At 36.0% G+C, this 17,356-nt stretch overlaps 1 protein-coding gene across 2 annotated transcripts in view; it reads right to left on the minus strand.

Annotated features, from left to right (window-relative positions):
• Positions 1–509: 509 nt before the first annotated feature.
• The window catches only part of LOC150106744 (neural cell adhesion molecule 1-like), a 199,101-nt gene continuing 182,254 nt past the window's right edge, over positions 510–17,356 (minus strand). For both annotated transcript variants that reach the window (XM_090392680.1, XM_090392679.1), the window contains 3 exons: positions 15,880–16,146; positions 13,796–14,058; positions 510–826 (listed from right to left, as the gene is read on the minus strand). In XM_090392680.1, the coding sequence (XP_090248806.1) occupies positions 800–826; positions 13,796–14,058; positions 15,880–16,146 (557 nt within the window). In that variant the 3' untranslated portion in view covers positions 510–799. The remainder of the gene's footprint in view (positions 827–13,795; positions 14,059–15,879; positions 16,147–17,356) is intronic.

Raw genomic sequence — 17,356 nt, forward strand, 5'->3', positions numbered from 1 at the left:
AAAATTATTTCAACAGTGATTTGGAGGCCTCATATACACCAGCCAATAACCAAACCCTTTATGGCGATGCACAAAATCCTGAGCATAAAAAATAGGACACACTACTTAATGTTACTGAGAAATTACTTCAAGAACACCTATCGTAAACACAGAAACACCTGTCGCATAACACGATCCACCACAACTCTTTACGACCCTAGATCCTTCAACAACTCATAACGTTTTGATTAATAAACTAAAGAATAAAAACTAAAAAAAGAAGATTCAACATGTAAACGTAATGGCTAATACTAGATAACACCAATATTGATTTTTACTGAAAATAGCCTTCAAACGTTTTTAGATGAAAAATGTGACGAAACAGACCAGTAGCCACTATGCGTATTAATATTATTATGACACAATAAGGAACCAATAATTTATTTAGACAAGTTGCTTTTTGTCTATTCTATATTATTATAAACATGTATAGAGATAAATAATTTAGGTTTATTAGTAATATATTAAAATTTAATTAAAAGTTTAAAAACTCTGGGAATTTTATTTTTCTTTTCGGTAAACAAAATATTAAGGTACAAAAAAGTGTATTAAACTTTCATTGTAGATTAATACAATAGAAATAGTAAAATACAGAAACTATTTCATGTTAATTATAAAAATATCTCAAATTTTACATTTACATGTTCCATTTTCAATAGACACTTCGATGATTTTCTCTCAAGCTACACGAATACTTTGTTATTTCTTTATATTTCATCGAACTTCATCCAACAATTTCATCCAAATTTCATCCAACATGCTAACAACAGGATAGCATGCTGCTAACCTGTTGAAAAAAAAAAAGAGTCTCTGAACATATATTCCCATTTTACATGGAAATTCTATGAGCTTTGTTAACATTGGTATAAATATATACAAAACGACATTTATTTATTCATATCTATATAAAAAAGCCAATTAATCATACTCAAGCAAATTTGGAACTTGGAACTTCTTTGAAAGATGGACCAAGTCCTTGACTCTTCATCCCTGTATCTGATTTTAGCTTGTGTATGAGGGGATTATTGTCGGTAATTTACGCGCTCATTGTGAGCATTGTAAGCTGTATTAGCTTTCTCTTGCGATTGTGGATTTCGGTTTTTTTAAATATTTGAAACGATCTGAGGGTTTGTAGTCCGCTGTCTGTCGAATTAGTTGATTTGGGTGATTATCTGTGATTGTGAAGAATTTTTCTGCAATTCCTATCATGTAGGTCTTGATATCTGGAAGGTTGGCTTCTTGGTGTAACTGGAGGTTTCTGATGAACCAAGGGGCATTAAATGCCATTCTTTGGCAGTTGTTCTGGATTGTCTGTAATCTGTTGATGTTTCTTTTAGTTGTGTGTCCCCAGGTTGGTAAGGCGTAAGTTAGTTGAGGTCTTATCATAGATTTGTAGAGGCGAATTTTGTTGTTTATGTTTAAGAAGCTGTTCCTATTCAAATGTAGATATTGCTGTGCTATTTTTTCACTTTCTTCAGTTTCAAGACACACTATTTATGTTAGTCTTGAAATTTAAGCGTTTATCAAGATGAACTCCTAGATATTTGGTAAAGTTTTGCCAAGGGATAATTTTTCCAAACATTTGTATGCTTGTGTTCGGTTCTGCTTTACGTCTGGTGAAAAGTACTGCAGAACTTTTTCCTGGATTGATGGCAATGCGCCATTTGGTGTACCAGTCCTGTAATTCGTTTACTGCTCACTGTAGATTGTTTGTCGCCAGATGTGGACGGAGGGATATGGTTATGATAATTGTGTCATCGGCAAAGAGGGCAGTGACCGTTGGGAACAACTCGTGGAGATCTGCCATGTATATGGAGAAGAGTAGAGAAGATAGCAGAGAGCCTTGAGGGACTCCAGCCATGACTCTCCTCTCTGTGCATCTGATTCCATTGAGTTTTATTCTAAATTTTTCTGTTATTCAGATATGATTTGATAATTAGAACTAGTGGTAATGGGATTCCTACTTAGTGTAGCTTAAAAATTAGACCATGATGCTAAATTCTATCAAATGCTATGTCCAGAAAGACTACGCCAGAATGTTGGTGCCATTCATACCCTTGGGTGATGTATTCATCGACTCTGTAAATTTGGAGAGTTATAGAATGCTGTTTTCTGAATCCGAATTGCTCTTTTTGTATGACGTAGTTGTTATCTGTTGCCTCTTGAATCCGTGTTAGTATAGCGCGTTCGGCTATCTTGCATACACATGATAGAAGGGCGATAGTTCTGTGGAAATTGTGTATTTTTTCCAGGTTTTGGAATTAGGAAGACATCCGCAAGCTTCCATCGCTCTAGCCGAAGGATCGCATTAGTGATGGCTACCAGATGCATAACCCCTTTACAGGGAAGTAGTTTCAGAGCCTTGTTCGTTATTCCATCCGGACCCAGAGCTTTATTGTTGTTCAGTTTTCTTATGATTTGAGGTATTTTTGCTGGCGACACGGATTTGTTGTTGGCTTGGAATGAGGCGTTTTGAGTTATTTTACGCAATTAGGTATGGATTTTTGGAATGAAGTTTATATGTATATTGGTATAATTGGGACTGAATTGTCTTTCTAAGCTGTCGGCAAATGCTTCTGTTATTTCCTCATCACTGTAGGCGACTCTAGATTGATTGGATTGGAGGAAGCCTGTTACGTTTTGAACGAAGTAATCTAATCATTCTCCACAACGACTGATCCACTGTATTTAAGTGATGTATTTTGTTATTCCAAAGCTGGTTTTCGGTGATCCTTTAGGACAGTGGTCTTCAACCTTTTTTTACTATGCGAGCTACTTTTTCTATACTAGGTTATTCGGCGATCTGCTTTCTTATATAGATCACGTTTCCCCAACCTTATATCTGATTACGCACAACTATGCAGTTAAATGCGCTCACTAACTTCAGAGGACCCACTCTCCCAGCCCTAAAAACGTTTAAGAAACTAAACACTTTATTAGTGTATTTAAAAATGTATTTATCACTTTTAATTATTTTAATACAACAAATAAAACAAATATATTGGAATAAAATATTTATTTCTGTATTTTGGAAAACCAAAGTTAGAAAAAAAACAACAGATTGATTACAAACTCACAAGTTACAGGAAATGTTGGTTGATTAAAAAAAAAGTTAATGTGAAATTTGGCATTGTTTGGACCTCGTAATATTTTCATAGTCAGGTTGATATGAAGAAGTGGCCAATCGCAGACAATCATCCAAATGATCATTTGTAATTTGGTTTCTTAATTGATTTTTTATGACGTTCATATTTGAAAAAGCGGATTCTGACAAGTATGTCGATCCGAAACACTACAGAATTTTTCGCGCAATATCAGTTAATATTGGGAATTTTTCATGTGCATACTTCCAAATGACTTCATTGTTTATTGATTTCAAATGTAAACTATTCTGAATGTTTATTATCTCAAGTTCTACTTCAACTTGGTTTATATCAAACAGCTCACTAATTTTATTTGAAATTTCTGTGATGTTCACGTTTTCTTGAAATGGATTATTGATAAAAGATACAATCATTTCAGTTTTATTAAAATCTTTAAATCTTGAATTTATTTCTTCCTCAACAAATTCTATTTCACGAATAAATTATTTTAAATCACAGCGAAGCATTTCTTGATTTTGTTCAAAAAATTTTAATAAATATGGGAGATGTCTAAATTCGCGGTCATTTATATTTTTCTTTAATTGTTGGAAGATTTTTAGTGAACTTAACATGTCAATTAAATTTTTATCTCTACCTTGTAACTCTACATTTAAATTGCTTAATTTTGTACAGAAATCTACCTAAAAATGATAAGTGTAACAACCATCTTTTATCACTCAATTGTGGATAAATAACTCATTTTTCATCAAGAAAAAATTTTATATCGTTAATTAATACAAGAAATCTTTCTAAAAATTGACTTCTGCTGAACCAGCTAACATTATTGCACAATAGAAGTTCCTTATCATCATCTGCCTGTAATTTAAATAACCGCCGTTGCAGGGCTTTTCCTCGAACAGAATTTACAATTTTAAATGTAATATCCAAAACATCTTTTGTGTTTAATCCTTTACTACACAGTACTTGTTGGTGGATAATATAGTGGTACGTTAAAATATCTGGATATCTGTCATCGTTTTTACATAATGAAATAAAGCCTGATTTATTACCTATCATTGCAGGAGCACCATCACTAGTAATGGACACAAGTTTAAAAAGGGAACTTCGTGTTGTTTCACAAATTCATCAAATGCCGAAAAAAGGTCTACTCTCCTAGTCCGTCCAAATAATGGTACACTTTTCAAAAGTTCTTTACTTGAATAATCTTGAAATACCATGCGAATAAATACCATTAACTGAGCAATATCAGTGAAGTCGTTTGATTCATCAAATTGTAATGAAAACGCAACACACTGGTGAATTTCTGACATTAACTGAGTATTCAGATCAGCACTTAAAATTTCACCTCTTCTATTAACCGTTGTTCTGGAAAGTTGTAAATCTTTAATATTCAATGATTTCATTTTTATTTTAAAAATCAGAAAATAAAGATTCTGCTGCTGCAAGAAACGATTATTTTATTAACTCTCCATCAGTAAAAGGCTTTTTGCTTTTGCTAATAAATGACGCACTTCCAAAGATGCAATAGTGGCTGATATTGGTTTATTTATTACTTTCGAAATCATAATTGTTTGTCCAGAAACTCCTGCCTTTAAACTTATAATTTTTGATTTACGTATTTCCGCATTTTGTGGAAAATCTTCATCATATTTTGCATGTAGCGATCGAAAATGTCTCTCAATATTACCTTTTTTTGAAATTGCTACAGATGAATTACAAACCGAACAACAACAACAACAACACTTTCCATTTACCATTGTAAAGAAATAACCAATTTCCTATTCTATGATACATCTTCGATTTCTTTGATGCACTCATGATTATCTTCAAATTAAAATAAAATAACTTTTAAATATTTAAAAAAAAATGTTTACAACTTATCAATTAGCGAACAAAATAATGGTAAATCCAACAATAAATTTAGAGCAACTGAAATTCTAACAGTGGTTAGTGGGAATTGCGTGATGTACGTAGTTACGAGTAAACACGATTATAAACGAAACGCATACGATGTACTTTGCTTATAATCGTATTCACTCGGCTCGCTGTTTGACTTCCACTGATCCAAATTAATTCATTTACCCGGACTTATAAGAAAATTACTGATTTGACAATTTTAACGAAAAATAAATAAACAATAGCAATACACTTAAAGAGAATTAAAACATAATACAAAATAATGATAAATAAAATATTATGTTTTCAGTTTTAATTAAATCTATAAGTAAGGAGAAATAAACAAGAGATCGACCAAAAATTGCTCCGCGATCGACGGGTTGAACACTACTGGTTTAGGGCATACCGAACCTGGTTTGTTGCTCTGTTAACTGCCTGCTTATCTTCTGGATTGATTGTTCTTTGATATTTTCTTCTTAACCTGTTTTTCTCTCGGATAAGACATTTTATGTCCTCTGCGAGTTTATTTGGTGGTGCGCATTTGGTTGTATATGTTACCTGTGATATTGCTGTTAGTAATTGCTTTTCAAAGGTTTTCACTACTGTTTCTATATCTTCAGTGGATGTTATATGTGGTACTGGGCCATGAATTTCCTGGAAGGCTGAGGGAAGCTGTTTCCAGTTTATAAAGTTGGTGGTGTTTTCCGTTAAATCTTGTATTGTGCCTAGTTGCAATATGATGGGCTGTGATCAGAACGTAAGTCGTCGACTGCATGTATTTGATAGCTGTGCGCTATGTTTTTTAATATAGCTTTATCGAGTACATCAGGACGTCCGGTTGCTGCGTAGTGTGTGGGTTCTGTGGGACCTATCACTATTATATTTTGTGAAGTGGTATAAGAATTGATTATTCTTCCATTAGTAGTTGAGTTTCTGCTATTCCAGACTGATGTTTGGCATTAAAATCTCCGGCTATGATCAGTGCTCTGCCTGCGTTTAGTATCACATCTAAGTCAGATTCAAGGAGTTTTTTATTTGGGGGGGGGTTTGTACGCTGCGTATGTCCTGATACTGCTTGTGTTTTCCATATGTATTTCTATTCCTGTGGTTTCCATGTGTTCTGTTTGGGGTTCGGCAATTTTATTATGCTTTATGTTTCTTTGGACAAAGATGGTGGTGTCTCCTTCTCTTGCATAGGATCTGTCTGTACGGTAAGTGCTATAACTGTTCATTCTGATCTTGTCACTTGGACGAAGGTGTGATTTATTTATGAGGATAATGTCTGCTTGGGTTTCTGCTGCAAACTCCTTTAGTTCCTGTATCTTGTTGGATAGTCCGTTTGCGTTCCAGCTGACAATCTGTAATGATTTAGGTTTTCTATTAGCCTTATCCATTAAGAATTTCAGAAAGCATTGGCTGCGTGTGTCTTAAGATGATATCCTTGGCTTCTTGAGTTGGGTTGGTTTGCCGGAGTTCAGCAAGCATTTCACCGATGTGGCTTGTTATGTTCTGTAGGATAGGTTTGTTGGCTTGCTATGACTGGTTTGGTTTTGTATTTGGTAAGTTGGTCTTGTAACTTCAGCATAAGACCTTTCGTCCGTTGTGGAGACCGTGGTTTGATGAGAGGACGTGCGTACTTGTATAGGTTTACTGATTTTGAGTTGTGTCTTTTGGTTTTGAGGAAATTCTATGCAGCCCCTGTAGTTTGCGGGATGTGCACCTCCGCAATTCGCACTTTCCTGGTTGTGTGCGGGGTTTTGGCATTCAGTTGTTGCGTGTTTGCCACCACATTTAACACATCGGTAATCTGCTTTGCAGAAGCGTTGTGAATGGCTAAACGTTTCACAGCGATGACATTGCGTCGTTGTTTGTTTGTGTTTTAGCGAGTCAGTCTTTATGACTAAATCACAGATAGTTTGAAGATCGTCGATGTGTTTCTGGACTTTGCTGATCTCTACCAATATCAGAGGGTATGGTGTTTTATCAGCTCTACGCATACGGCTGACTTTTGTAAATCTGAAGCCTTTGTTTTGGAGATCTCCTTGTACTTCGTTTGTTGTAATGTATTCTGTGACCCACTTGAGCACAACCTTAAGGTTCGTTTCACTATTGAGTGCAAATGTGTGGTAGGATAGGTTGCTATTATCCAGTACTTTTGTTAGTTGTCTGTAATTGTTAGAAGTTTTTGGCTGGATGTGAATTCCTTCTTCTGTATTAGTGGCTTTCGTAAATGATATTTCTAGAGTTCGGACTGAAGTAACAACTGATGTCCAATAGTTTTTATCCTTTAGGATGACTGGGGTATTCTTTGTTTTGAGTTTGTTTTAATATCTTTCCATTTCTACTGTTATAGATGATTCTCTAGTAACGGAAATTTTCCTTTTTTAGTTTTAACGGTTTGGAATTCTTCCTGTGTGTCAGCTGTATTCAATATATGGTGGGAATGTTTTTGGATATTGCTGCATCCTTAGAATCTAGTGACTGCCCCAAGCTTCGCTGTCCGATGTCCAAAGTCACGTTTTCATGGTGCGGTTTTCCAGACAGTCGTCTGTGACAATTGTGGGAGGAAATGTGTCATAAAGTTTTATTTTTCCTGGCCAGTTATTATTAAGTACTTCAACTAAGCGGAGAAATTCGCGATAAACGTCTTCAAATTTTGTTTTGTCTATTAGTTTTTTCATTTTTATGTCTATCAGTGCCAATTATCAAAACTTAAAGTTTGATAAGCGGATCCTAGAACCCAAATGTGAAATCCCGTAGATCAAATCGATGATCTACCAGCAAAATAAGATCCCGTAGTCACAAAATGACTGTCACCAAGACCGACCGTTGCAGCAATGATTTAAATTCAGAGATTTAGAGAAATCAGTAATATAGCCAATATCATAATTTTGTATTTCGATTATACGATAACATTTACAAATTTCTAAAATGCTGCAAAATTATTATTTAAAATTAATAATTGGGAATAGAATTAAATTTTAAAAACATACAAATGTCTTTATTGATTGGTAAAACATTTTTGATGAAATTGTTTAAAATATTCAAGAGATATACTAGAAATAAATTAAGAATCAACTAAAACAAATATCACAATGTCAGCATTGCGAAAAAACATGTTCAATAAAGATGATGGCAGGGATGTATGAGTTCATCTTTACTTTTGAAATAAATAAATAAATAATATAGACAGCAAACCGGTCTTCTATTCTCCTTTCCTTTACTTCCTTCTACTTCTCTCCCCCCCTCCACAAATATTATTAAAGCAATCCCACATCCTGAGATAACTCTCGTTTCAAACTATACTTTCCACTATCTTCTAAAAACTGAAAGCCTAGTTGCCCACAGGTAGAAATCCTACTACTAGGATGCGTATTGTATTGCTAGTAACTTCCATAAATTTAAAATATTGTTCGCACTGTAGTTTGTATCTGTCTTTTTTATTCCAATTTTCTATCTAACAGTACCATAATAACAGTACCATAACAGTACCATACATATATATATATATATATATATATATATTGAAAAAACATCTAGAAGCACTCGAGTTAGATGGGTTAAAAATTGGGCAGCTGCAAAAGGCCGCTTTGTTCGGCACAGCTTTTATTTTCAGAAAGTATTTCCACAACTCATAGGCCCTTGGGTAGGGCTCGAATTAATGGAATATAACCAGCCTTTTCGTAAGACTATGGAAGCAAATCAAGCTTTGATGAATATTTATTATATATATATATATATATATATATGACTCCATAAAGACACTTGATATATATACATATATATACACGTCTCTTTATTGAGTCAGAAGACTCATCGCAAGAGACCCTATATTGACACACTACCCATTATTCACACAATACCCATCATCCCTCTCTTTAAACTCATTTACTATTGAAGCTCTCCCAACTACCACTAACAAAGTATTCCAACACCCTCCAAGCAAAATATCCAGCTTCAGTACCCTTGCTAACAGCACTGTTACACAATTTAAAAGGGTAACCGCCTCGTTCTCAGCGTCAATCCTATAAAACGCATTTAATAACTTATATGCTTCTATCATATCTCCTCTCTTATGTCTTAACTAGTTCTTGGAGCCCAGAGAACTTTAATCTGTTCTCACAGTACGCATTGCCCAGACTTGCAACAATTTGTGTCACTCGCTTCTGGATCTTCTTCACAAGTTCTTCATTTCCAAGGCATCCAGGTGACCAGATCTCTGCGCAATAGCCCAGATGTGGCCTTATTCATGCCTTATAAAGTGTCCCCCAAACCGTGATATCGCTGCTTGTCAATATATTCTTCGTCAGCCACGTGATTTGATGTGCTGTTTTGTCTACCTTTGGAATATGCCCTCTAAACTTCAATTCTTTTGGACTCATGATATAGTCCCTTATTTAGCTTTGACTTTCTGCGCAGCACAGGTCACCATCTTAGTGTGCACTTTGTACTGCTCATGTCTATGCTGATCACAATTTTTCTTTATACTGTCCTGACAACATTCACTTTATCTGCAACTCCTGCTTAAAATACTATTTCATCCATCCATCCAACCTCTACTTCATTTATCCTCCTGACTCTGAGTATATATAAAGCCTCATACTACTTTCCTTAAACACACTTTTTAAAAACTTCCCATAAACCAATAAGATCTTTCCACTCCGAATTGTCGTGTCATGGCACTTCTGAAAGCTGTCTTCTAAGGGTGTCTTAATCACCAGCTTTGTAATTCCACATATACTTTTTTTTTCTACTAAAGATTCTTCAAATCTGGCAATATACCAGTTCAATACCACATGTTCACGTTCTCCAAGTGGAAAGAGTGAGGCAAAATTGGTTATTGATATTTTCTCCGATGCTATGACCAGATCCAACACTATTGAGCCTATTGTCCCCTTCATTACATGCCTCCTCATGTAAGTATCTCTTAACAACAATATAAATTTGATTTCCTTCCTTCCTTGTGGCCATTAGTTCTCCCAAATGATCTCCAAATTTTAGTGATAAGTGTTTAGGTAGGACTGAACAAGGCAAGTTTCTATAAACAAGGGTTAAGTTCCATATAAATTCATAATGCTCTCTTTCTCGTGGCTCTGTATAATCCATAGAAGCAATCATATGCTTACATTTGATATTCTGCTCAAGTACGAGCACGACATAAGCATGTAAACTTTACTGGCATCCCCAAAGTATTTCTTTTCATTCCGAAATCGTCAGCAAGATTCCACCAGCATCTCCGTACTAATAACAGACAACGGAAGAATTTTATAGGATCGCGAAAATATCCTCCTACATACCTTTGAGTAGTAGAAAAACATATGCAAAAGTAAAGCAAAGTCCATCGATGTCACAAGTACCATCCACTGCGTTATGTAGAGGGAGAGTGATTATTACCAATCAATTAGCTTACAGTGTTATTTGGTATACTGAAAATGTCTAGTTGCTCCAGAACAGTTCATCAAGAAATATATATTCTTATATGGAGCAAAACTAACTGGCTTTCCTACAACACGAGCCGTCTTCCACTTCCTACGGGAATGCAGGGCTTGTTGTCTGTCGACCAGAAGATAACAACCTTTATTATCCTTTTTTTCTCTAAACAGTCTGCATCCTCTTCTACATAGATGGCATACAAAGGTTCAAATACCCTCGATATACTATAATCATTTAACGAAGCTTTACTTCAGCAAATACACAAAGAGCTTCTCTTCCACAATAACATGGTAAGAAGGCCTACTACTAACCAACATTTTTCCTTCCATGCATTGCGAAGGGAGAAAGTCGTAACCAGATGAATCGTTAACTGTCACATGGCGCTCTCCAGAATGGCTAACAAACCTTGCATATGGAAACAAAACCGAGAAGATGGATACCATCAGACGTGTACTTCACTTAGCCATGCCAGATATCGAATCTGAAGCAGACATTCAAGAACCAATAGAAATGCTGACGTATATCTTGCAAATAAATAATACGTCGATGGCACTCGACTCATCCAGCATTCAATATAGCAATCGTCTTCGCAGTAGAGTTCTTTGTTATACAAACAAACCCACATTGGGCAGGATCTCCTTACCGAAGTACGGCCATTAAACCCGGCGGACATTCAGTGGAGTATGTAGCACGTCCCACTACTATGGGACGTGCTACATACGGTGAATTATCAGAGAATTACCTTTTCTGCAACAGAAACAGGATAACTTGTCACATTAAACCTTTTTTGTCGATACCTGCCACATCGCATTAAACATCTTGGCCGGTGAATCTCGGGTTTTACATATTATCCTTCGTAGTCCCCTACGTCATGTTTGGTGAGTATGATGGGTCATCCACTGCAAGTAGTATTTGGAGTTGACTTCCTGAACCTCCATTTCACTATGGTATATGGCATCACTGATTGTTGACCTGGGATATCCCAATTTTTCAGCAATTGCTGAACAGATAGGCCTGCCAGATTACACCCTAACATAATGTCGCTTTCAAACTCTGCCAGTTCCCTTTTTGCAGGTATTTCACGCTGGCACAGTTGCACTGACTTGGAAGACGCGTTCATCCCTCGAATGGAACGGTCAACCTTGACCTTGCCCATGAAGGTGTCCAGTGACTTCTTTCAAAGCAGTTTGTTTGTTCGTTTAATGGTGTGTGTGTGTGTATATACATATCCATCCAATTCTCACTCTCTCTCTCTCTCTCTCTCTCTCTCTCTCTCTCTCTCTCTCTCTCTATATATATATATATATATATATATATATATATATATATATATATATATATATATATATATATATATATATATATATATATATATATATATATATATATATATATATATATATATATATATACCGGGTGATTATATAAAATAACGTCGTGTTCAGAGCCCTGTAGCGAGTAATGTATTGGACGAAACACACCAATATTCGGTAGACGTACACAGTGAAACATGGGGATTCGATTTAACGAAAACAAAATAGTACCAAAAGTCTCCAACAGGGGAAATTTAGGCGCTACCAAATTAATTTTATTAGATGTGACTAATAAATGACTAAATGGCAAATGAGAGACAGCACAGATCAATTTCATGACGTTTATTGTTAATTACAAATTAGATTCAATATGACCACCATTCTGATGTTCCAGGAACTGCATACGGTGCAAAACATTCTCCACAGTGGCTTGCAACATATCGGAAGTGATTTGTCTCACGTGTAACGTTATTAGATCTTTCAAAGTTGGAATATCGGGTATTTGTAATTGATACACAAAGCTTTTAAGAAATCCCACAGCAAAAAGTCACAAGGATTGAGATCAGGCGATCTCTGTGGCCATGGCGTGGGAAATGCATGACTAATGATTCTTCTGTCAGAGAAATGTTGTCGCAAAACACGCTGTACCCGAAGTCCGATGTGGGGTGGTGCACCATCCTGCATGAAGATGGTAGAATCGAGAAATCCTCTTTGCTACAGTTGTGGAACCACAAAGTTCTGTAGCATATCGGCATACCTGTTAGCATTGATGGAACAGGTCACTGGTCAATTTGGGCGATTTTCCTCGTAAAAGTATGGACCGATGATAAAAGATGATGCCGTAAATCTGCACCACACTGTGACTTTGGGCGAGTGGATAGGCATCTGCAGACACACGTGCGGATTAGTTGCAGCCCATATGCGACAGTTGCGTGTGTTAATATCGCCGTTCAAATAAAAGTTCATCACTCCATAAAATCTGCCACGGCCATGCATCATCCACTTCCATGCGCGCTAAGAATCTCAAAGATAAGTCGATTCGTGTGGTCGCATCACCAGGGCGCAATTCTTGAATGACTAATTTTATAGGGGTAAAACTTCAACATCTGATGTAGGATTTTCCACACCGTTGTGTATGCAATATCCGTGTTTGCCGGGATATTGCTCGTGCACTGCTGGTACCCTGCACATTCGTCATCTCCTGTTCCACAATAGCAGTTGCAACTTGTTCAACTTGTTGGTGAGTGATTGGTTTGCGTCCCCTGCCTACCTGCACTACTAGAGTTCCAGTAGTTTCAAATCGCCGAATCAGTTTTCGTAAGTTTGTTACGCTAATCGGTCCTTTTCTTAAATTTTCCATACGCCGAAAATCACGAAGAGAAGCACTGGCATTATTGTTCCGCTGATAATAGAGTTTGACTAACAAAGCACGCTCACGTAAGATAGGCATCGAAAAGCAGTTCGTCTACGAATGATAAGAAATCTCACAGGCTTTCGGTTTATTGCATGATCGCTCACAAGAAATGCGATAATGCAAATTAATGAATTTTACTCGGTAAACAGCGCCAAAATTTCCCCTATTGGCGACTTTTAGTACTTTTGTTTTTCGTTAAATCGAATCCCCATGTTCCACTGTGTACGTCTACCGAATATTGGTGTGTTTCGTCCAATACATTACTCGCTAGAGGGCTCTAAACACTTGACGTTATTTTATAATCACCCGGTATATCTATGTTTACTTGCTTAATCCCACTCTTTTGTGTTTAGGTATATTTCTGTTCTTTTCTTTCTTTCATATTTTTTCTTTTTAACCCCTTCCCTTCGTCATCTTCGGTTGCTTTCCTCCTTCCTGTTTTTCCCTGCATAGCCACACACTTATTTACTTTCTCCGTTCCCATCTCTCTCTCTCTCTTTCTCTTTCTGACACAGATGTCTATGTTCCTCCCTGTCAGAGTGTTCCTATAAAATAAACAGAAATGCTTTACTTCTTCCAGGAAGGCTTCTACTTACGAACACAAGCTCCTTAGGTTGCGACAAAGATCCCCATCCCGCAGCATTTTTTCCCTTGCAGGAATAGGTTCCGGTGATGCTTTTGGTCACATCCCGCAAAATGATCTCCTTTTCTGTAGTCTGTTTCATCGGTTTCCCATCTCTAAACCACCATACTCGCTGTAAAGTCTGAGGATTATCTTGGTCAACATCACAGAAGAACGAGACACCGTTCCCTTCAATTACATGCTTCGGAGAAATGCTGAGTTTCATTGTAGGCGGATCTAAAATTGAAAATAAAGATTGTAGTTAAAAGATGAAGTGTGTTTTAATGTAAAAACATAATTTGGCAAACATAAATGCACATAAGAAAAGAATTATGAGGAATAAAATTCTGAACAAGGAAATACACGTTTTCAACACAACATTTTCCACATGACTCACTCAGTGTGTTTTTTGTTATTTTGCATCATTCATTGACATTAATATTTATTAGTAATAATAACTGCAAACTGCTTGATAAATGCGTTTAGTCCGGTATTACATAGCTGCAATTAATTCTAGGAAAGGCTGGCAAAAGTCTAGTAAAAGAACTAAATGATGAAGGCTGTTTAAGAGTATGAAAAGAGAACATGGAAAAGAAACGTTGAGAGGGGATTTGTTCTGGAAATTGCAGTATAGGAAAGGACATTTTAGAAAAGATAGAAAAGGGTAACATAAATGAAGGATATAATTACTATTTCAAGTGTTGTAATTCATGCAGAAGTAACATCAAAGCACCCTCGATCCCCCCACACACATACATTATTTCCACACTAGGCAAACGTGCTCTCTCCCTATTCTATGAAAAACAAGACATTAACAAAGAAGGAACTTCAATTTCTTCTTCCAACCTTTCAGAAAAATGGTTATTCAATCAGCCTCCTCTCCATATTGAAGATAGAAATAGTGAAAAAGGCTACATATCCCTACCATATATCATTTCGGTTTCGCTAAAGTTCTCAAAAAATATAACATCCGGTCTTCTTTCACTCCTCTAGTTAAACTCCGTCCGTTGTTCAGTACTTCCAAGCAAAAATATAACAACCTGAAATATCCCGTCGTTTCCCGTATTCGGTGCAACTGTTACATGCCTTGTTTTGGCCAGACCGAAAAATCCATCGAATTTTGTCTAGAGGAACATAAAAGAGAAGTGACCTTTGGAAGAACTAGAGCAAGTGTTCTGTCGAAACACGTCATGAATTCTTTCTACGCTAACGACGACAACTATCATGCATCCAGTCATATTAGACAAATCGGAAAATATATTTCTATGCCATAATGAGCTGGAAAGAACAGTTGTAGAATCTGCAGAAATCGTCCTCAAACGAATAAATCTCAACACTAACCTCAGCTATAATCTCTCAGACTGTCATCGTGCAGTTATTCAACTTTGGCGTTCACTGAGACTTTGAACACGTACGCCAATCTAACAATGAAGAGACGCACGAACCATTAATACGTTAAAACTTTAATGTATAGATTTTCTTTCGCAATGTTCGTTGGTATTTCCCTCGTATTATGCAACCTACAAAGCTTCCTTATGGACGATACTAGTTTGCTGTTTATTTAAATTAAAATAAATAGTGTTTCTAATTTCCATCTCTCGGCTTATAGTCATTTAATTTCTTTTAAAAGTATTCTCCTTGCCGAGTAAATCAATAATAACATGCATAATATATATATTTCTTTGTACATTGGTTCTACTATACCATTAAAGATTCCAAGAAATTATATACTTGGTTTTAATCCTTTACCCCAGGCACGAAAACAATGTTTTACGCGTGAAATATATTCATATCGGAGCCACTTGTGTACAGAGGCTAATGACATCACATCACTTACCTTAGTATGTATCCCATAATGCACACACTCTTTTGAATGTAAAATGTTATGTATAATGGAAAGGACCAATACCCAAGAACGACTTCCGTCGGTCTGGGTAATAATATTTATTAGTTTGTTCTCTCTATCTCTCTCTCATAATTTCGTGTCCCTCCCTGTCATTGTCATTTCGTTTAAACAATTGAAAGACTTTAGTTTACGTAAAGAAAGCTTCTACTTACAATTAACAACCAACGTCTTAGGCTCTGACCGTTCGCCCCATCCCACTGCATTTTCGCCCTGACAGGAATAGTTGCCTTTAATATTTCTATGCACATGTAGCCACGTAAACGCTTTCTCCGTGGTCTCTTCTATCAGATCGTCATCTCGAAACCACCGCACCCGCAGTAGGTTGTGGGGATTGTCATCCTCAATGTCACAGAAGAGCGAGACGCTTTTCCATTCGGTTACAGGCATTGGAAAAATCCTGAGTTTTACTGTGGGCGGATCTGAAAGTGAAAATAAAAACTCACGTTAAAAGACAAAGTGTTTTCTAACTTAAAGGAAAAAAGTAACCTTGATAAGCACTGATGAAATAAAACGAGAATTATGCGGATAAAAATGCAAGTTAAAATTGCTTAAAAAAGTACAGTTACATTATTATTATTATTATTATTATTATTATTATTATTATTATTATTATTATTATTATTATTATTATTATTATCATCATCATCAAGATAGTCCTCCTGGGACTGTCTTGGACAAATTATCCAAAAAATGTTTACTTTATTAAAACATTGCATTCATTCAGGTTACTTCAGATATCAGGACTCCGTTTACCAACAAAAACAAGGCCTGGCAATGGGCAATCCTTTGTCCCCAGTTCTAGCTAACATCTTCCTTGAAGATTTTGAAACGAAAGCCATATCTTCCTTCTCATTTAAACCAAAAGTTTGGAAACGATATGTTGATGATATATTCATTATTTGGAATCACGGGCATACATATCTCACAGATTTTCTTCATCATCTAAACATCCAACATCCTAATATAAATTTACTGCTGATCTAGAAAATAATAACTCATTAGCTTTCTTGGATGTCATGCTTACACGATGGTCTGAAAGATTAAAAATCTCTATGCACAGAAAATCTACTCATACTAATAGATATCTGCATAATCTTTCTCATCATTTTCCACCACAAAAACTTGGAACTATATCTACCTTAGGACACAGAGCACGCTCTCTCTCTCTTGAATGAACCAGATGAACTACAAAAAGAAATGAATCACCTCACTTTTATCTTTAAACAAAATGGATATTCTGAAAAAACGATTAAGAAATTTCTTCTGGATCCTCCTAGGCAGTGCACAACAGAAACTATTAATTTTAAAGGTAGCATCTCCATTCCATACATTGGCACAATCTCTAAAAATTAGCTAAAGTCCTTAAAAAATATAATATCAGGACATTCTTCACCACACTTCCTAAAATCCGTTCTCTAATTAGCCATCCAAAGCCTACTCATCACAACCTAAAATATCCAGGTGTATATAAATTATGGTGCGATTGCAATATCCCTTATTTTGGACAAACTAACAAATCTATTGAACAACGTATAGAAGAACATAAGAGAGACATCGCTTACAAACGATCTCATGCAACTGCGTTATCCAGTGATGTTCTTTTTTCAAATAATCCTAATGATGATCAAC

This window comes from Typopeltis vanoorti, chromosome 5 (genome assembly GCF_054136105.1).
Source record: "Typopeltis vanoorti isolate ZY-2024b chromosome 5, IOZ_Tvanoo_1.0, whole genome shotgun sequence".
NCBI lineage: Eukaryota > Metazoa > Arthropoda > Arachnida > Uropygi > Thelyphonidae > Typopeltis > Typopeltis vanoorti.